Source organism: Cibotium barometz, chromosome 58 (assembly GCF_041138505.1).
Source record: "Cibotium barometz isolate CiBa-2024 chromosome 58, ASM4113850v1, whole genome shotgun sequence".
In the NCBI taxonomy this organism is placed as follows: domain Eukaryota; kingdom Viridiplantae; phylum Streptophyta; class Polypodiopsida; order Cyatheales; family Cibotiaceae; genus Cibotium; species Cibotium barometz.
In genome coordinates, this window is record NC_141103.1 from 13469636 (window position 1) to 13492239 (window position 22604).

At 41.5% G+C, this 22604-nt stretch overlaps 1 protein-coding gene across 1 annotated transcript; it reads left to right on the forward strand.

The window, feature by feature from the left end:
* The first annotated feature begins 18551 nt into the window (after positions 1–18551).
* LOC147605924 (pentatricopeptide repeat-containing protein At2g27610-like) lies at positions 18552–22306 on the forward strand. Its single transcript, XM_086792314.1, has one exon. The coding sequence runs from the start codon at positions 19562–19564 to the stop codon at positions 21374–21376; it is 1815 nt and encodes a 604-aa protein (XP_086648440.1). The 5' UTR covers positions 18552–19561; the 3' UTR covers positions 21377–22306.
* Positions 22307–22604: the final 298 nt, after the last annotated feature.

The window sequence follows — 22604 nt, forward strand, 5'->3', positions numbered from 1 at the left end:
TATAAACCTCTGCGTCTGTCTGCACAAGCGCCCAGCCAGGCGACTACTCACCACGTCGGCCTCCACATCGTACCTGCAACTGCACTCCAGAGCGAGCCCTTCACTTCGCCAGCCTTCTCTGCACAAGGCGGCTCCTCACTCTGCTTGCCTCTCCCTTCGCACGATCACCCAGGCGCCTTTTTTTTCAACGAGGCAGCCAATTTGCTTTGCATCTTTGCCAGCCTTCCAGACGTCTTTGCTGGCAGCCATGTAAAATCTCCACGTAGCTACAAGCTGGCCACTTGTGGTATATATTATTTATTATTTCTTAAAGCCTCAAAATGATGGCCACCCACCCTTCATTGCCTTGCTTTCCTTATGCTTCAAGTTAACGTGCAGCGCCCATACTTTCCTTCCAAAACAGATGCAATATCTGCCCACAGCTCATAGTCAGCAGCATCAACTTACCAAACATGACCATCACAGTCCCATGCATTGCCGACCATCTCACATTCATGCTAAAAATGGAGCGCCATCTGTTTCGAATGGGTCGGTGCCCTGCATTTGGTAACCACCCGCACACCACACTTGCAATAAAAAACTTCCAAATCTCCAGCATCTGCTCCCAAAAAAAAATGTGCGTGTACCAGCTCACTGCAAAACCATTCAGTCTGTACATTTGCCAGGGCATTCAAGGCAAATCTTATTCACAAACCACGGATCCCATATGTACACGGACTCAAAACACCTTTCAGATTTTTACCTGACAACGTCATACTTTTTCACGGCGTGAAACCATTTTCTGCAATTTCACGTCAGACCTTTTCACGGCGTGAAACCATTTTCTGTAGTTTCACGTCAGACCTTTTCACGGCGTGAAACCATTTTCTGCAGTTTCACATCAGACCTTTTCATGGCGTGAAACCATTTTCTGTAGTTTCATGTCAAAATTTTTCACGGCCTGCACTTTCACGGTCGGACCTTTTCACGGTGAACCGTTTCACGATCGGACCTTTTCATCAACGACAGACTGTTTCACGGATGGAAGTTCACAGTCAAAATTTTTTCGTTCACGGTCGGATTTATTTTTATTTTTATTTTGAAGTCTAGTGGGAAATACGAATTCCCCTTTTTTTGGGGGGGGGAATATTTTTTGAATTTAAAATGAAAGGGATATGGGCATTTTCCCAAAAAGGTAAGTAGGAATTAAAAAAAGTCAACCTTTTAATGACACACCTTACACCCTTCATAAATGACCCCCAAAATGGACAAACTGACAACTCATGAGCATCTACTCTTTGAATGCTCATTAGCCTTAATGAGTTATGTAAAAAAATGATTAAAGATTAATCCAAGATCAATCCTTTCACTAATCTTTCTCTCTTTTATACTAATCAAAGACTCTAATTAACCATTAATCCCTAATTAATTCACACAATTGAGCACATCATTGGATAGAGCAAGGGAATACTAATCTTTGTGCATCAAAGTATCGAGTGCTCAAGTATTTCCTATCTCAACCCAACCTCTGGCACCCAAGCAAAGGAGGTGGCTAGCTACATTGCAAAATTATGATTTTGAGATCACTTACACTAAGGGGAAAGACAATGTAGTTGCCTATGCCTTGTCAAGGATGTGGGCATGTTCATTATATCGGCCATTTTGGAGGTCCATAAAGATTGATTGGGTGATGAATATCCAAGAAGAATATCTTTTGCATGATGAAGGTGCAGAAATTACAACAAGGGTCTCATGAGGATTTGCCCAATTTTAAGCTACAAAATGGACTCCTTTTACTACAAGGATAAGGTCTATCTTGTTCCTACCTCGAAGTACAAAGTAAAGGTGATTGAGGAGATGCATTCGTCACCAATGGCGGGACATTTGGGCCTTTACAAAACATTTGAAAAGATTAGAAAAAGCTTATTTTGGAAGGGCATGTGGAAAGATGTAAGATTCCACCCTCCACAACTTTCAAGGTGTGCAGGTGTAAGAACCTCCCCTTCTGATCTTATAATTATTCCCCTCTCTGAAATAAGAGAAAGATGCATAAAGGATTTATTTTTATTTTAAAAGTATTGTTCTCATTAAAATTGGTTTTATACATAGAAAGATGCATAAAGGATTTATTTTTATTTCAAAAGTGTTGTTCTCCTTAAATTTGATTTTATGCATAGAAAGATGCATAAAGGATTTATTTTTATTTCAAAAGTGTTGTTCTCCATAAATTTGATTTTATGCATAGAAAGATGCATAAAGGATTTATTTTTATTTCAAAAGTGTTGTTCTCATTAAAATTGATTTTATGCATAGAAAGATGCATAAAGGATTTATTTTTATTTCAAAAGTGTTATTCTCATTAAAATTGATTTTTATGCATAAATAGATGCATAAAAGAATTTTTATAAAAGTGTTATTCCCACTGAAGTTGATTTTTATGCATAAATAGATGCGTAAAGAATCTTTATATCAAAATTAGAATTCTCTTAAATTCTATGTTTAAATTCTATAAATAGATGTAATGAGAATCAGATAGGTGTGAATGGATGGATGGATGGATGGATATGAAGAGAATAGAGGTGATGAGATGTGAGAGGTGAATAGATGTAATGAGATGTGATGAGAATCAAGATGTAAATGAATGATATGGGATGTGAGTGGATGTATGTGAAAGAATGGATGTGAATGTGTATGTGAAAGAATGGATGTGAATGTGTATGTGAAGAATGGATATGGATGTGTATGTGAAGAATGGATGTGAATAAGTATGTGAAAGAATGGATGTGGATGTATGAGAAAGAATGGATATAGATGTGTATGTGAAAGAATGGATGTGGATGTATGAGAAAGAATGGATATAGATGTGTATGTGAAAGAATGTGATGTGATGTAAAGAGATGTGATGTGACATGAATATATGTGGATGTAAAGTGATAGATATAAATGCATGGATAAATGTGAGAAGTCGTACAGGTGAACGATTGGATGGATGTGGATGAATGAGATGAGATATGATATGGATAGATGTGATGTGATGTTATGTATGTGATGGAATGGTGATGAGAATGAATGTGATGGGTATGAATGAATGTGATGTGAATCAGGATGTGAATAAATGAGATGTGATGTCATGTGAATCAGGATAGATGTGAATAAATGAGATGTGAGGTGAAATGGATGTGATGTGATGTGATGTGGATCGGGGTAGTTATGAATGAATGAGATGTGAATGAATGTGATGTGCTGAGATGTGGAGATGGGTAGATGCCAGTGGATGAGATCTGATGAGGAAAGATGTGATGATATGAAAATGATGTGATTGGATGAGAATGGGAATACATATGAAATGGATGTGATTTAAATCAGGTGGATTGATGTGGAACAATGTTGAAAGACGAGAGTTCGCTATAGAAACTGTATTTATGACCTGTTTTTAAAATGATTGTTTTATGTCAAGAATGCTGGGGAAGCATTTTGACCGTCTTCTTGTGAATGAGGTCGTGGTGGAGACCTAATCTGTTAAAGTTGCAATAGCTGATGGAGAGTCAATGGAGGACGTCTCGCATTGCAAGGTTGGCCGAGGTCTTGACTTGATTTAAATGGTGAGCTTCCGGTACGGTGGATGAGGGACCAAGGAAGCGGCCTATGAGTGAAGCGCTAGGTGACCTGCAAAGGATCCTAGAGGGTGCTGACCATACGGTACTTGGGCTTTGGGTTGCCGAAGATACCCACACGTGCATCGTATAAGATATTGGAACAAGGAGTAAGAGTTGTTTCGTGAATAATTCGGGTATGGATCTAGTTGGTTGACCTTGCTGGATCCGTTGGTTGATCTTGCTGATCTTTAACGGAGATTCTATTTTGATATGTGAATATATTGTCGAGTACTATGAGCTAGGAACCATAAAAAAGGCCCTTGAGTGGACAGGTGGTGAGCGTTATGGTTGCCAAATGATGCCATAGGTACACCGATGAAAGAATGATTGGAAATAAGGATTCAACCGGAGATTTTGAGGATTATGATCAGTGACACTATGATTTCATTAAATGATTGTTTTAAAGACAGCTGAATCTGTGAAAAAGGCAATTTCATATTGGGTGTGTAAGTGGCATGACTAGTTTTAAGTTTGCATAAATATCCGGTTAGGGGGCCTGAAAACTCTTTTCCCTAGTACCTGGGACAAAACCTAAAAAAATTCCTAATTGGATCCTATCACTACAGTGGTTGGGCGGCGGTTGGCTAACCCACAGGACTGGATGGGTAGACTGGACTGATGGATCCCTAAAATGAGACTCAATTTTGTTATGGTACGATAGATGAAGTAAATCCTGGATTTAAAAAAAATGTTCTATGGAAAAGGATCAACGGTTTTGCCTCTCAATGAGGTAAAAAGCGTTGGTCTCTCTATGATCCAAGTGCAATCTTTTCCTTGATCTGACTATGGGACTTACGGGTTGTTGAAATTAGGGCATTGTGATGAGCTATGGTGGATCAAACACTAGAATCAACATCATTAATAAAGTGATTAGTAAATAATTAAGATGTAATTAGTGGGTAATTAACAAATAGATTAATGTAGGCATGGATACTCAAAAACCAGCAAATTCTCATTAGGGCAATGCCTCAATTTATAGAGTTTACATCAAGCATCTAATCCCACTGATTTCTCCATGATTCACTCCACCTCTTTTCCCTGATTCTCTCCACCTCTTCACTTTTCCGAGAATATCTCCCAGAATATCTCCACACTTCCCAGAATATCTCCACACTTCCTAAATCTTCTCATGCTACCCTTTATTCTCTCCCAGTAGATTCTTCTCACCTTTTCACAGGTTCTTTCACATTTACTCATTCTCTTTTACAGCCTCTAACCAAGGGCTTATTCCCGCACACACCCTATTCACTTGTATTTTCAACACCTCCCCTCAAGTGAATACTCCTAGTACACCTAGACCCTATACCAAGTTTGCCTCCCCTTACTTTTGATAGTCCGCGACTAGTGCCTACACCTCCCCTCAAGTTATCTTAGCACACCTGGACCCTATATCACTTGTATTTGAAACACCTCCCCTCAAGTGAATACTCCTAGTACACCTAGACCCTATACCAAGTTTGCCTCCCCTTACTTTTGATAGTCCGCGACTAGTGCCTACACCTCCCCTCAAGTTATCTTAGCACACCTGGACCCTATATCAAGTTTCTCTCTTACTTGATAGCCTGCGACCAGTGCCTCGAGTCCCTAAACTCATAGTCCTTGACACTCTCTCTCTCTCTATGTGTCCAAGGCTTACTATAGTTGCCCGGCGACCTTGACTAAAGTGCTCACACAAACATCTATCTACCACGTGGCCTACATCATCGGTGGCTCAGAGTTGGTTTTACTTTGTTGGGGCAGGTTACATTGGGTTGTGGGGTCTCTCTCTCTCTCTCTCTCTCTCAGAGATTTTTACATGGCTCCTCACTCTTTGGAGCCTCACATCTTCTCTTGTTACATGCTTGACTTGCCCGAAATGATCCTCCATGTAGTACTGGGGAGTCATTTCAAACGTATCAATCCCATATGAAACAGTGGGGTCTATCTCCTCTTCATAATCCCCACACGCACTATGTGACTCACAACCCATCTGGTTTATAGGGGTAATCCTTGGATGTGGAGGTTGTGGTCCTAGCACTGGCGGTGGTAACGGCACAGACTGGACTACATTTGGGTTCCTTGGAACTATGTGCTGTGACGGCAGGTGGTGCAGGCATCAGCGCGGGTACTTGAGGTGTGTTTGACCAGGCTAGTGGTGTCTGATTTGCTAACATATGCTTAAGTACTAGGCAATCCTTAGATTGATGGCCATATTTACCACATGCATTGCAATTCCCATTGAATTTGACTCTGAATGTGGGACATTCACTCGTACTATGTGGTCCTAAGCAAACTGAACACCATTGTTGCTCTCTTCTTGGGTGGCTATTTTGAGGAGCTCGATTACCCCTAAGTATTCTTGGAGAGCCTTAGTAAGGTCAGTCACACAGACATTTTGGATATCTTGGGCTCCTTGGCAATAGGTTTTACCGTCATTGGCTCGTGCCCAGATACTTGCGAACTAACAAATTTTGTCTCCGAAGACACCTTTTTACCTGCAATCATCAAGTTGTCTTCTAACTGGATTGCATTGGCAGTGACTGCTTCCCATGTCGTAATACCTCTAATGACTAGGCCATTGTATATGTCCTCGTGGTGCAATCCTCGGATGAATCTATCAAGCAGTTGGTTGTTATTGAAGCGCTCATCTCGGGAGCGCAGCGAGAATTTAGATGCTTTAATCAACTAATAAAGTCTCTCACTGACTCCCCTTCCTCGCGTTCACCTTTTTGGAGTTGAGATGCTACTCCCCAAAGCACACCCTCACGTATGTATTCCTTCAAGAACAATCTCTTGAGAGTGGGATAGTGAGTACACTCTTCAACCCTTAAAGTTCGATACCAATCTCCGGCTTTTCCACTCAAGGTTAAGCCTAAGGCTTTACACTTATGTAGCTCATTGTGCTCTTCCAAGGAATCACACACATGTTCAAAAACTTCAATGTGCTTCCTAACATCTTCGTTACCCCACTCAAGTTCTGATTGAGCTTAGCCACTTGTACCGCCTTGCTTCTAGGTTCTCTCTCAGGCATGCCCCGCATGTTTTCCGCAATAGATCATCCGATCGTCTGAGCAAACGCTGCAAGATCACCTAGGTGAGCAGGCATACCTGGTGGAGGCACTTCTGGGATAGCCTGGTTGATAGGAGTTGGCGTTTGTCTTGGTATGTATGCAGCTGACGTGGGATATGATATGTGACTAGGCCTAGCTCCTCTTGGATAAGGGTTATGATAAGGCAGTCGTGGAGCATACGGCCATTGGCATACTAAGAGGCATAGGAGCTACATGAGCATGAGTAGCAATAGGTACATATGGCCGATAGGCACTGGCACGCACTGTTGTAGGTACTGTTCCACTAGGTAGCGGTGTCGTACTAACTACAGTGGTAACAGGTGCACTTTCTGTCATGCTCATCATCGGAGTAGGCATTGTGGATTCCCTAATGGAAAGTTAAGCCAAGTTTGGAAAGCTAAAGTTACTGCTCGTGGGCTTAACCTGCATTGAGACTCCATGCAAAACAACATACGAAGGATCTATGGGACTCACCGAGAGAGTCTCCAATTGTGACAGGGTTGGTTGTTTGGCCTTGCCCGTATCCAAAAATTTCATAGGGCCAGTGGAAACTAGGTTCACTCCCCTATTTTGCCTCTCAAATTGAATAATTCTATGAATAACCTCACATATCATTTGTTGTTGCTCTTCTAGATTAGTGGCACTAGATGTAGATCGTATGACTTCTAACCAACCTACATGGTATGTGTAACCTCACATATCATTTGTTGTTGCTCTTCTAGATTAGTGGCACTAGATGTAGATCGTATGACTTCTAACCAACCTACATGGTATGTGTAACCCGTGTATAGGTTAGACAGAGTCTCCGTGTGTAGATCATATTCCCAATTTTCATTGAGAAATATCCCATCTAGACTTGGCGTGCCAAACGGTTCTCTTGAAGTGGACGCAATGTCACTTCTTATGGATTGACTTCTAAAGACCTCTACTTTAGGGAGAGCATCAGAAGGTGGTAGCTCAGCAGGGCCTTCATTAAACGAAGTGGGTAGAATATCCACATGGACACTCTTTGGGAGGGTAGGGTCTACGTGAGATATGAATGGCGAATCTACTACCCCTCCTTCTTTGCTTACTTCGCTTGTCGCATGTTCAGAGCGTGTAGCTCTACTAAAGTTCTCTATTAGACGACTAAACATGCTAGATCCGAGTTGTGGGACCCAAACTGGCATGTTTTGGCTTGTCTCCTCAGGGTTCTTGGTAGGGTGCCCTTCCATGGCTTTTGAGTCAGAGGACAAGTCACTAGCCGCTATTCGTGGATCTTGGGTTGCACTTCCTTGGGTTCCAGCTGAAGGCCAAGATGCTAATGTGGAGGGATGGTGTGAGCCTACGTAAATTGAAATGCTTTCTACTGGCTCAGACTCTAGCACCTGACCAAAGCGTAGATGCATGTGACGTGGGTACCCTACGAGCGTTGGTAACTACCCTTGAAGCCCACACAAGTGGTTTCTTAGGTGTTTCGCACCCCGTTTTTACTTGTTTTTAGATTGTTTTTAACCCGTTTTTAACCCCGTTACTTATGGTCGAACCTAGACTAGGGCGTGTGATAGCTCGAGACGAGCGTATCATTCAAAGGGTCCTAGAGTGCTTTACAGCACAGTGTTCGCCTATCCGGAGCTCCTGTGGTCCTTAGAACAGTCTATTTGCTTGTGGGGGAAGGGTGAAGGCTTTATCCCACATGCTCACTCCACTCCTTGGGGGGTGGGCTACATATAGAGCTCCACTTCCCTTAAGCTCTCACTTGAAAGAAAACTATGGAGGTCACTCTCCTATATATATATATCAAAAGACCGAGACCGCGGCGGCCGGGGTCGGTGTCAATTGGGGGTTTTTTCTTTTCAATTTTTTTTTCTCAAATACAAAATTTCTTTTCTCTTCACACGGGTTTTTTTTCATTTTTTTGTTTCTTTTTTTAAATTATTATTATTATCTTTTTCTTTGATTTATTGGATCCCATCACTACAGTGGTTGGGCGGTTGGCTAACCCACGGGACTGTTGGATGGGGTTAGACTGGACTGATGGATCCCTAAAATGAGACTCAATTCTGTTATGATACGATAGATGAAGTAAATCCCGGATTAAAAAAGAATTGTTCTATGGAAAAGAATCAATGGATGTGCCTCTCAATGAGGAAAAAAGCGTTGGTCTCTATGATCCAAGTGCAAGTGCAATCTTTTTCCTTGATCTGACTATGGGACTAACGGGTTCGGATCACCCAATCCCTTTATCCTTTACATATGGTGCCGACAAGCCCGGCCCATGACTCAGAATACTTAAATTAATTACATGACGTAAAACATAGTACGTCTCAATGTCCGTCATAGGTTAACACGCAGCCATTGATTCTTTTCCATAGAACAAGAATCTTCTTGGGACTTACTCTAACTAGCATAACTTGAACGTATTTAAATTTATTGTAGGAATCCATCGATCCACAACCGGGCTGCCCATGGGTTAGCCAACCACCCAACCACTGAATTGGTGGGATCCCTTTTTATAAAAATTTGGTTGTGTTTTGTCCTAGGTACCAGGGAAAAGAGTTCCTAGGCCCCCTAGCCGGCACTCAAGCAAAATACAAAATAGAAACACCACTTACACCCAATATAAAATTACCTTTTTCACAGATTCAGCTATCTTTAAAACAGAATTGGAATGAAACCATAATGTTTCCATCATAATCCTCCAAATTCTAGTCCAATGTTTTATAATCAAAATGTCATCCGGACTCTTTGTTGAAGACCAGCTAGTCAACCAACGAGATCCGATTTCAAGTTCCAGTTCACATAGATAATTCCTTGCCAATCCATCCATATCTTCCTCGACATACGCATGGGTGTCCTAGCAGCCGATGAGCCGTGCATTGCCTAGTCAGAACCCTCTAGGATCCTCCTTAGGTATCCTAGCACTTCACTTAGGGACCGCTTCGTCGTCCCTCGCCCATCGTACCGGAAGCGCACCATTTTAACCATACCGAGGCTAGTCAAGACCTTGGCAGAGGCTGGAGATGTCCTTCGAACGATGACTCCCTGCCATTTGCAACATAACTCTCCTTATATTAAACCATAAGCCAAATACTTCCTCCAGCATTCTAGCATAAGACAGTTCTTTTTCAAAAATAGAGTTTCTATGCAAGTAAGAATTTCTCGTTGAGTTTGATTCCACAAGACCCTTTTTCTCAGAATCCAGACTTTCTTAGTCACAATTTTAGTATCTCGGTAACCCACCCATCAATTGCAATGAATTTTTGACTTATTTCTCGATGATTCTGGGTCTAAGGAAAACTTCTCTAAATCATTGGTAATCCATTCTTCGTGCTGAAGAAATGGGAATGGTCACAAGGTGTTACTTAATTTCTGATTCAAGAGATGGGTAAGCATCTTACTAGGCCACCTTTCTCAATTCCTCTAAAAAAATTTATCCATGTATATGAATATACCTATTTTAAAATATGACCAAAATTCCTCTTTTAATATTTAAAATGTTTGCACATAGAATATCGTGAAAATTCCTCTTTTTGCATCTAAATGTTTATGCATGTAAAATAAATATAACAAAAATTCCTCTTCTCTCTATTTAAACAATTATGCATAGATACTATAAAAGTATTTTTCATAAATATAACAAAAATCATTCTTTTAGCATAAAAATGTTTATGCCTAGAATACGATGCGAATTCCTCTTTTTGTTATTAATAAAATTATGCATAATCAAACCAAAGGATACATCATTGTGTGGCCAGCCAGAGATTGTGTAAGTCTTATTTTATCTCTTTTCACGTTTCCAATTATGCTCTTTTTTAGTGATTTTTTTTTTAGAGCAATCTGTCTCGCATATGTCGATGTGTTTAGATTGTTACAAACACATCAAAGGAAAGCGTGGCCACATACAAAGCATGCAAAACGTGTAAAGAGCACACCTGCCAGCAGGCAAGCAAGCCAAGAAGTGACAAGTACCAAGAAGAGGAAGAAATTGCAAGAGAAAAATGATGATTGGAGCCGATAGATGGAGGTTCCATTGCTCCATCTTCTCATCCCATAATCGTCTTAGAGAAGTGACTCAAAATGATGTTATTGAATGGGATGACATCTGGCGATTAAAAAACAAGGAGTTCGAGAATATGATCAAAGGCACAAAGTGGGAATTCATGAGCAACAAGATGTTGTATGTATGGGATGACAATCATCGAGTTGTGGCATGGATAGAGGAGATTAACAAATGTGAGTCTACTTAATTTGCCTACGGGAAGTTCTCATAGTGATTGCTCGCTTAAACAGGTAAGAGAATATATTTTTTAAGACTCTTTGAATTAGGAATATTCAGCGTACTATGTTTCAATCTTTCATCATAACCTTGAATTTTGTTGCCATAGAATGAATGAAGTGGGTTATGTTTCTTATTCCCTTGTGGAAAAAGTGTGCCTCATTAGAGCACTTAGGCTGGAAAACAAAGAAACAATTATGAAGCACACTCAAGGCATGGACGAACAAGCATGCCTCAACACATAAAAAAAAGGGCCGCCCATCCTGGTATAATTGCAAGCTTTCAGAACTTTCCCAAATAGTATTCCAGGTAAACCTTCAATCTTTTGACACTTGCAATATATGACAAACATTTGCATATCATCCACTAATATTGTAATTTGTGAATAATAGGATGAGTATCTCACAGCCACTCGAGATATTGACCCCTTAGTAGATAGTTTGCCTGCATAAACAAGAGTTTGAAGAGAAATGGATAACAACATTTTATGAAGATGAAAGAAAGTGGAGGCATGCTACAAGGCGCCTAGTAGTGATTATAAGGGGAAGGTTTCTTTGAGTAAGAATCCTACACTATTTCCTCTATCTATTTCATAGGCAACACCATTTTATGGTTTTAATGTTGCGGTTTAATTATGGTGTTTGGTTGTAGACGACTAGTGCAAATGAATTGGGATGAGAAACCGGATTGTTTGACAGAGGACAGGCTATACAGCTTGGCAGCTAGCTCATTGCCAAATGACCACAAAGCATAGATTTTGGATATTTTGATTTTGATGGTGATTTGCAAAGGCTGAAGGATTCACAAATCCCTAAAAGTATGTAATAATTACTTTTCCTATCTTCTTAATATTTATAAAGTACTTTATTTTGTTGAAATAACAATTTCAATGGCAATGCAGCAAAATGCAAGTTTATTCAGGAATTGACTTCGAAGAGAAGTCATATGGCATGAGATTGGAGCGCAGGGTATAGATGTCCTTGTAGAAATATCAAAAAAGTACAAGGTAATTTTTTCAGATACATTCATGGATGACCTCGTCGATCTTAAGAGAATGTATTTAGGGAAGCTATTTGAGGAAATGGTGGGATCCCTAAAGAAACAAGGTATGGTAGCTTCGAACCCTGCTGTTGTCAAGGCTACCAAGCATGCTGTGTTTAGGTGCGTAACATTCTACAAAGCATACTTACTACTTGGTTGTACTCTTATGAGACTGGCTGAATGGATATAATAATGTGTAAATGGATTTGCAAGTGCCATGTGAAGATATCTATTTGCAAATTTTCCTATAATGTTAAAAGAATGGTGCAATCCAAAACATGAAGGCACTATGTATACGTAACATCAACTTCGAGACCTTTGGGATGCACAAATATACAAGAGATGCCCATTATTCCTTAACTTTCCAAGTGGCAAATTTCCCAAGAGCAAGAAGGAGATGTATACTAGGGCTTGTAAAGCAAAGCAATCAACCATGGTATGAACTATATAATTAGATATTTCACTTTAATTTTAATATTTTTTCTTATATCTTTTTGAATGGTGAATTCTATTGTGAGCCTAGAAGTCTACGTGACAAATCACATGTTCAAGGTGCAAAGGCAAAGGTTTTATGAAAGATGAAGGGGATGATGAAGATGAAGTGGATGATGATGAATGAAGAGGAAAAAGTGCCAAAAAATGATGCAACAAAGGGAAAAGGAAAGTCTCTATGAGATTCTGATGATAGCACTCGCAAGATCGAGGCAACCTCAATAGTTAAAGAAGTTGGTCATGCAGCAACATAGGCAGGGCACTCTTTTACTTGTGGCTCATTGGTTTTATTGTTACATTGTTTGCATACTAACATAGATTAAGTTATGGATTCAGATAAGCTTAGCAAGAGGTGAAGTGCAAATGCACCATTGTGACTAATTAATCCACCTAGCCTGGGTGGCCTAACTTCAATCCAAATGAATTGCCAGGTATGATTTTACTCATTAGTAATGATAATGTAAAGTATTTGTGTGGTGCATGCACTTAAAAAACGTACGCTTTGTAGGAGTGTCTCATCGTACCACGACAGTAGTCCTTGGTGCTCCCAGCGAACATCAAAGTGCTAGTTCCTCTACCATTTATAGAAGCCTCAGTGCGTTAACAGGTGTAATAATCAATTGTGACCACACATGAAAAGATTGTAAAGGTGTGTCTTTTATATCTTGTAAAGGTGTGTCTTTTATATCTTGTAATAAAAATTGATGTATAACTCTACTCAACATGGTGTGGTAGGACATCAATCTACAAAGATGATGGCATGTGTTGGGGATCCTTTGAAGATAGGTTGTACACTTTTGAACCAACAGTGTCCACCAAAGCTAGAACATGTCTTTGATATTGTAGAAGGCCAATGTGGGAGACATGACGTTTACTGTTAAAGGTGTCAATACAAACACAGCGTGTGATTGTATTGTAGTGAGGTTTCCCATAGGAGGTTCTATTTATGGTTAACCCGATGACATTGTCCCACCATGGAATTTCTGCACATGTGAGTGATGAGATTATTTTCCCTGTGCATAGGGGACAAGTGTGCCAAAAACTGCGGGTAAGAGGAAGATAGAGATATTTGGTAAGCTCTTAAAAACTAGTACACCTCAAGATTTCCTAAAGAGAATTAGGGTGAATTTCATGACACCACCTCCAAAAATCCCTCTATGTAGGCTCATTTTGGCAGAAGCAATTAGAAAATTAAGTCCATCAATAGAGAAAACTCTATCAAGGTCTTTTATGAAGATGGGTGGTTACTTGGAAAGTAAGGGGTCCTTCATTGTTTCCATCCTTAATTTAGAGGGGGGGGGAGAAATCCCTGACAGATGAGAGGAGGGAGTCTTGGAGTGATGCATGGAAGACTATGAATGATAGGTTTGAGCAACTCTTGATCCACAAGATGTGATGAGATGGGATGCGAATCAGATAGATGGGAAAGAATGGATGGATGGATGTGATCAGAATAGAAGTGATGAGAATGAGAGGTAAATAGATGTGATGAGATGGGATGCGAATCAGATAGATGGGAAAGAATGGATGGATGGATGTGATGAGAATGAGAGGTAAATAGATGTGATGATATGTGATGCGAATCAGATAGATGGGAATGAATGGATGGATGGATGTGATGAGAATGAGAGGTAAATAGATGTGATGAGATGTAATGCGAATCAGATAGATGTGATGAGATGTAATGCGAATCAGATAGATGGGAATGAATGGATGGATGGATGTGATGAGAATAAAGTGATGAGAATGAGAGGTAAATAGATGTGATGGTATGTGATGCGAATCAGATAGATGGGAATGAATGGATGGATGGATGTGATGAGAATGAGAGGTAAATAGATGTGATGAGATGTAATGCGAATCAGATAGATGTGATGAGATGTAATGCGAATCAGATAGATGGGAATGAATGGATGGATGGATGTGATGAGAATAGATGTGATGAGAATGAGAGGTATAGATGTGATGATATGTGATGCGAATTAGATAGATGGGAATGAATGGATGGATGGATGTGATGAGAATAGATGTAATGAGAATGAGAGGTAAATAGATGTGATGATATGTGATGCGAATCAGATAGATGGGAAAGAATGGATGGATGGATGTGATGAGAATAGAAGTGATGAGAATGAGAGGTAAATAGATGTGATAAGATGTGATGTGAATCACATAAATGTGAATGAATAGATGAGATGTGATGTCATGTGAATCAGGATGTAAATGAATGATATAGGATGTGAATGAATGTGTTAGCATGTGAATCGAGATGTGAATGAATGATAAAGGATGTGAATGAATGTGTTAGCATGTGAATCGGGATGTGAATGATATAGGATGTGAATGAATAATATAGGATGTGAATGAATGTGATAGCATGTGAATCGGGATGTGAATGAATAATAAGGGATGTGATGTGATGTGATGTGAATCGGGATGTGAATGAACGATAAGGGACGTGAATGAATGTGTTATCATGTGAATCGGGATGTGAATGAATGTGTTAGCATGTGAATCGGGATGTGAATGAATGAGATGTGATGTGAAATGAATGTGATAAGATGCGATGTAAACTGGATAGATGTTAATTTATGTGAAGTGATGAGATATATGGGTAGATGCAAGTGGATGGATCTGATGAGGATAAATGACGAAATAAGTGACGAGATAGAAAAAGATGTGATTAGATGAGAATGGGAATACTTATGAAATGAATGTGGATTGATGTGTGGGTAATGTGGATTGATGTGGATGGATGAGTGGATAATGTGGATTGATGTGAATGATGTGGATGGATGTATGGATGATGTGGATTGATGTGTGGATAATGTGGATTGACGTGAATGGATGTATGGATGATGTGGGTTGATGTGTGGATAATGTGGATTGATGTGTGGATAATGTGGATTGATGTGGATGGATGTATGGATGATGTGGATTGATGTGGATGGATATATGGAAGATGTGGATGGATGTGTGGATAATGTTGATTGATGTGGATGGATGCATGGATGATGTGGATAATGTGGATGGATGTATGGATGATGTGGATTAATGTGTGGATGATGCGATTGGATGTGATTTGATGTGGGAATGATGTGATGTGATAGGGATGATGAAGAAAAAAATTGTGGGAAGATGAGAAAAGATGGGGACTAATGTGAAAGGATGTGGAGTGATGAGAAAAGATGGAAATATTGTTGTAATTGTATTTGTATGTGAAATATTGTTGTAATTGTATTTGTATGTGAAATCTGTTTTTAAATGACTGTTTTATGTCAAGAATACTGGGGAAGCATTTTGACCATCTTATGAATGAGGTCGTGGAGACCTATCTGTTAAAGTTGCAACTGTTGGACGGAGAGTCAACGGAGGACGTCTCCAGTAGCAAGGTCTCGGCCGAGGTCTTGACCAGCCTCGGTTTGATTTAAATGGTGAGCTTCCGGTACAGTGGATGAGGGACCAAGGAAGCGGCCTATAAGTGAAGCGCTAGGTGACCTGCGAAGGATCCTAGAGGGTGCTGACCATACGGTGCTCGGGCTCTAGGTCACCGAAGATACCCACACGTACGTCGAGGAAGATATTGGAACAAGGAGTAAGAGTTGTTTTCTGAATTCGGGCATGGATCTGGTTGATTGACCTTGCTGGTCCTCAACGGATGAGTCCATGGCTCTTTTATATGGATCTGTTGGTTGATCTTGTTGATCTTCAACGGAGACTCCATTTTTGTTAAAGTGAATACTTGCCGGTTACTATGAGCTAGGAACTATTGAAAAGGCCCCTGAGTGGACAGGGGGTGAGCGTTCTGGTTGCCAATGAGTGGACAGGGGGTGAGCATTCTGGTTGCCAATGATGCCATAGGTACACCGATTTGGAAATAAGGATTCAACTGGATAATTAAAGGATTATGATCAGTGACACTATGGTTTCATTAAATGGTTGTTTTAAAGACTGTTGAATGTGTGAAAAAGGCAATTTCATATTGGGTGTGTAAGTGGTGTGACTAGTTTTAAGTTTGCATGAATATTCGGCTAGGGGACCTGGGAACTCTTTTCCCTGGTACCCGGGACAACCTAACCAAATTCTTAATTGGATCCTATCACTACAGTAATTTGGCGGTTGGCTAACCCATGGGACTGGATGGGGTTAGGCTGGACTGATGGATCCCTAAATTGAGACTCAATTCTGTTCTGGTTCGATAGATGAAGTAAATCCCGGACAAAAATTGTTCTATGGAGAAGAATCAACGGCTGTGCCTCTCAATGAGGAAAAAAGCGTTGGTCTCTGTGATCCAAGTACAATCTTTTCCCTGATCTGACTATGGGATTTACGGGTTCGGTCAGATCAGTTCAGTTAGTTAAGGCTTTTGACTACGTTAGAGAAAAGTTATCCTGGAGGAATCGCCTATGCTTTCCGGGAAAGTTTTTCCGGGTTCGATTTTGGAAGAACCGATGGATTAGTCTCTTGTCCAGATATCCGTGGGCGAGGCCCCGAGTGCGGCGCCCTGGCCCGCACAAGAAGTGCTACTTCCGCTGTTTGCCAGCGCGGTGGGGATAGGGACCTCACAGAAAGGGTAGCCATAAAGGCCTCTAAGAGTATGCCAAAATGGTTGGTGTAGACATCATCAGGACATCAAATTAGCTACTCCTTTATCCTAGCAAGACACATTTCAACCCAATTAAACTTATTCACAAGGCTTTTACCCAACTATGACTAAATTTATATAAGTAAACACTATTTTTACACCTTGAAAACGCACAATTTATCAATTTATAAGCCAAAAATTCTTTCTCTAATAATTTCTTTCACAAGGAAGAGGAGGAATTTTACTCTCTCATGCTTTAGCATCAAGATGTCCTCATCTTGTGAAATGGGGATAATCTTTGGCTAGATCCTCTTTTTTTTTTCCCAAGAATTTCCATTTTATAAAAGAATCCTGTTTCATAGGGGCCTTTCTCTAATATTTAATATTTCCTCAGGTTCTAATTCTATTTGTCCGTAAACTGGCATGATGACGTCACATTCAACCGGCATATGTGCAATCCTACAACTATCCTGGACTTCAGTGGCCCATAAGAGTCTTCTACAGTGCCCTTGCATTGGTGGATTCTCAGCACATCTGACATGCAGTCTTCCTCGTCCTTGCGTTGGGCAGTCATAGCTCTTATTCTCAAGCATGTACAGAAGTTTTCAAAGAAGTAATACAAGCAAATAACTCAATTGGTGTGACGTTCCTTGAAAACATAAGAAAGATGTTACATGCACACACAAGGCCTTCTTTAAACCTTTACTTTGGTGAGATCTTTAGCATCCCCAATCACTGAGTAGAGAGAGAGAAGAGAATGTAGATGACACAGTACTGGGTCCCAAATACCCACTAAAGGCCCTCTCCTGCGAGAAAACACTCCTGCTTGAAACACTCCTGCAAGCAGGAGTGTTTTCTTGGGTGAATTAAGGTAATGAACACCAAAGAAAGGTAGTGTTTTCTTGGGTGAATTAAGGTAATGAACACCAAAGAAAGGCCAGCATGTGTTTACTTAGATGGAGATGTGTCACCTCGTGGAAATAGTTTTGGAGGAGCACGTAAATAGGCATGGGGATATGACCTACACTTTGGCATTGTACTATGTAGAAGGACAGAGAGCCCCACAGGTGTGACTTGGTGAGTTAAGTTGACATAGAGAGTCAGGCCCGTTACACATACCCCACCGCCCATGTATGGGTGGGGGAGATTGCCTGCCCATGAATTATGGGCGGTGGATACCCCCACCACATCAGCGTGGGCAGGCAGGGGTGTGGCGATGTGTAATGGGCCTCATAGCCTGATGAAAGATAATGGAGGACTGATAGCCCCACTAGAATGACTTGGTGAGTTGAGTTGACATGTGTAGTCACGCCCCTTCGTCGCTTTCGAGCGGGCACGTACTGTGGAGTCATGCCACTTCTCTTTCGGGCGGGCATGTATGAGTGGTGAGAAACGGTAACAACGGGAAGATCTTGGGCCCAAGGCTAGTAGGCTCAATTTTTTTTTTGTAATGCGAGATTTTTATTTGTACCAAGCAGTGTCCTTACGGATGAGAGCTGAAAGTAAGACGCGATCACGAGACCTTACCCCAAACACACACACGTTTCACCAATTGCTCTACCGCACTGCAGTCTCAACTTGAACAAGAGAAAGTTAAGGTAGACTCTAGAGACACACCCAAAGTTGCTAGGAACAAGAAAAAGAAGAGCGGATTCGGAGAGAAGCAAAGAAGGTGTATGCCCTAAATGTGAGGGAGCAGAGACCAAGCAGAAATGCCACCAAGAAGACGACAATAGGGGCCTCGGCCGTAATTGATAGCTTGGCATCTCTGGGGACATGCTTCTTGATTGAAGTGAGCCTCACAGCAAGAGCAGAAATCCAACAAGTGAAGATAATATCAGCCCAGGCAAGGAGAAAAGGGCTTTCAGGTTTCAGTCAAAAGAGGAGATGGAATGCCACTTCAGGGAGAACAGGTGCTTCGTTTGTCATGAAGTGGGATATTCTAAGAGGAATTTCGCTAAGATTTAGGACGCCACTCAGATCATGCAGTAGACAACAAACATTTCCAGCACGGATGGGATTGTAAGCGCCATTGTTGCTACTTGTGCTTCACCAGTTCAGTGGGATGGACCCTAGGTTCAAGCTGTTGGTACTCTTTGATCCAGGTGGTATGGAGGATTTGATACCCCCCCACTGTCTCCCCCACTGTAGTGCGAAAAGCCCAATCGTCAATAACGCCCACGGTTTGACTGATGCTTTTAGAGGGTGTTACTACACAGAATCAGTGGTGGGCTATACAAGTATAAAAATCTATGGCGAGCATGTTTGTAGAGGGTCAGAAACTGAGGGCTAAGCCTGTTTAGATGCGGCTACCCCGCATTGAAGTTAGTTATTGTGGAAGTAGCAAGCTTTCTGTGTATTTTTAATGTTTTGTAGGTCTACTGAATGCCTCAGCCAAGTGACAGATGAGAGTGGTCATGCACACGTATATGCAATGACCTGATGTCTACAGGGACTGCCTGCTTCCAGAGACAACTTACTACAGAGTTCTTGGCAGCTTATGGACCTATTCTACCACTGTGGGAAATCTATATCTCAAGACACGCTTCAGTGCCTTTTGCAAGACTACACAAGAAGTAAAGACCTGAAATCTGGGAGGCAACTGCACTATATCATAGTTAGCAATGGATTGGACTCTGTCACCAACTTGGGTGATTATCTTATCCGCCTGTTTGCATCTTGTGGGAGTTTGCTAGAAGCCGACCTAATTTTCCGCAAGGTCACAAAGCCAACATTGTACACATGGCATGCCATCATGTCAGCACATGCTTTGCTCGGAGAGGGCCAGGGAGCTATTGAGTTATTCCATAGACTGCAACAGGAGGGGCTAAAACCATGCAAATTCATTTTCCTGAGTGCCTTGAAAGCCATTGGCAAGCTAAAAGACTTACCTGAGGGCAGGCTTGCACATTCACAAATTCTCAGAAGTGGCTTAGAGTCTGATGTGGTTGTTGGGAGCACCGTCATTGACATGTATGCAAAGTGTGGGAGCCTAGGGGAAGCACGCAGAGTCTTTGAGATTTTACCATATACGAACGTTGTGTCATGGAATGCCATGATTGCAGGGTATGTGCAGCAGCAAGAAGATACTGCTGCTTTTGAGTTTTTTACAAAAATGCAAGAAGTTGGCATACAACCTAGCAAATTCACACTCTCTTGTATACTGAAAGCATGTGGTAGCATAGAACGAGGCAAGCAGATACATGAGCAAGTCATTTTAAGCATGCTCGAATCTGATGTCGTTGTTGGGACTGCTCTCGTTGACATGTATGCAAAATGTGGAGGTCTGGAGCAAGCACACAAAGCATTTGATAGATTGGTGCATCCAGATTTAGCTTCGTGGAATGCTATTATAGCAGGATATGCCCAGCATGGACATGGTTTTCCTGCTCTCAAGCTTTTTGGAAAGATGCAACAGGATGGGATCAGACCTGACAAGATGACTTTTTCATCTGTTCTGAAAGCTTGTGGGAGCATTGGAGCCATAGAGAAAGGTAGGCTAATATATAATGAGATCGTAGCCAGGAGACTTGAATCAGATTTGATAATTGGAAACACTTTGATTGATATGTATGCCAAATGTGGGGGTTTGCAAGAGGCACATAAGGTCCTTAATGTGTTATCGGATCGTGATCTTGTATCGTGGAATATTCTGATTTCTGTGTATGCACAGCATGGCAACTGCAGGCTGGTCCGGCAATGTCTTTGGGACATGATCAAAGAAGGCTTGAAGCCAGATGAAAGGACTTTTCTCAGCATTCTTGCTGCCTGCAGCCATGCAGGCCATGTAGACGAAGGACGTGAGTACTTCACATCAATGGTGGAAGACTTTGGGGTCACGCACAGTATAGAACATTTCAACTGCATGATTGATCTTCTTGGTCGCGCTGGGCACCTTAAAGAGGCAGAAGTGTTTCTTGAATCTATGCCAATGCTCTCCACTAGTTCTAGTGGGTGGACATCTTTACTTGCTGCATGCAGTAAATACAATAACATGGAGGTGGGCAGGCAATCCTTTGACAGAACATCCATGCTGGATCCCATCTGTGGTTCCGGGTATGTCCTCTTGTCAAATATTTGTGCAGGGGCTGATATGTGGCAAGGTGCCATTAAATTGCAAGAGCTTAGGAAATCTGCTGGTGCATGGAAGAAGGTGGGTCGGGTTTGGATAGAAGCTGAGATGAAAGTGCATGAATTCATGGCAGGAGATAAAAACCATGCAGATATCGATCACATAAACACAAAGCTAAGGAACCTACATGCACTAATGAAAGAAGTAGGTCATGTGCCTGAATTGAACTTGGTGCTTGAGTAAGGGCCACATTGATGCTTGAGTCAGGGCCATATTGATTCAGGAGTGGATGCTTGAAGGAAAAGAAAGACTGCAGGAATGCATGCAGAAGGTTGAAGGCATGGGATCTTATGTTTTTCATGCTGAGACATATCTTTCAAGTTTTGCAGGGTATTGAGCCATGTGCACGTGCATAGTGGTGTCAGAAAACACTTAATCCAGGAGGTGTAGGGTGAGCGATGGTTTGATGTCCCTGTGTTGGCATGTGTGAGAGGTCCTAGGCCTACAAAGAGGCAAGTCACATAGAAAATACGGCTGCATTAATGTCATCATGTATTTGATCCGTAACAAAGCTATGGACCAAAATTGAGATGGGCTTGCAGCTCGTACTGTTCACAGGAGAGACAGGTCAGATAGAGGGTGAAGATAGTTGGGGCGAACAGAGAACCACCTTCAGGCACTGTACTCCAATTGGGACACGTACGGTAACTAGACACCACACGGTCCAGATAGATGCTTTTGAGCACAGCAGGCAAGGTGTATTACCAGAGAGCTGCAAGGGGGAGCTGGTTTATAGGTGATCTTATGTGCTTTATCAGCATCTGAAGGGGAGGCTTTTCCTAACTGGTCAATAGTAAGTGAACTGGGAGGCAACCATTTTACATGCTTCTGTGGAAATTCAACAATTTTTCATGCCTGTAACATGCTTTGCAGAGGCAAGGGGCAAAGAGATTGGAAACTTTTAAGGTACTTGCAGAAATCAAGTGGTGGTGCAAAACCATTTGTTTATCATTGAACTTTCTTGTGGTTCATGTGAAATTTATAGTAGTGACCATGTGAACTAGGGACGCCAGGTCACTTTTTACCTTCACACTGAAGGGTTTTCCCCCACGTGTGAACACTCTTTGAGAGTGTGTAAAGCTACTTATTAAGTCACTCACTTTTGTACTTGCACTCTCATCTCATTATTGTGTGCATTGTGTTGTTTCACTCTCCTTCTGCAAGTAGACTGCACTTTGTATGCCCCATTGCTAACCCTAAAACTTGCCACCCTTGGGTACCTACCTTTGCCCACCATTCTGCCATTTTAGGGTTGCTGAACAGATTCAGCATATTAGGGTTTCGATAGAGCTACTACAGTACCCGTACAACATCATGCTAGGATTTCTGTCTCTGTCCGTACAGCCTACATGGCATCTGTACAGCCTCCATAGCATCTGCACCTGTGTGCATCTGCCCGTACAAGTTGCGC

Excerpts from the sequence above, each read along its gene's own strand:
- LOC147605924 (XM_086792314.1), top strand. The coding sequence starts at position 19,562 with ATGGACCTATTCTACCACTGTGGGAAATCTATATCTCAAGACACGCTT.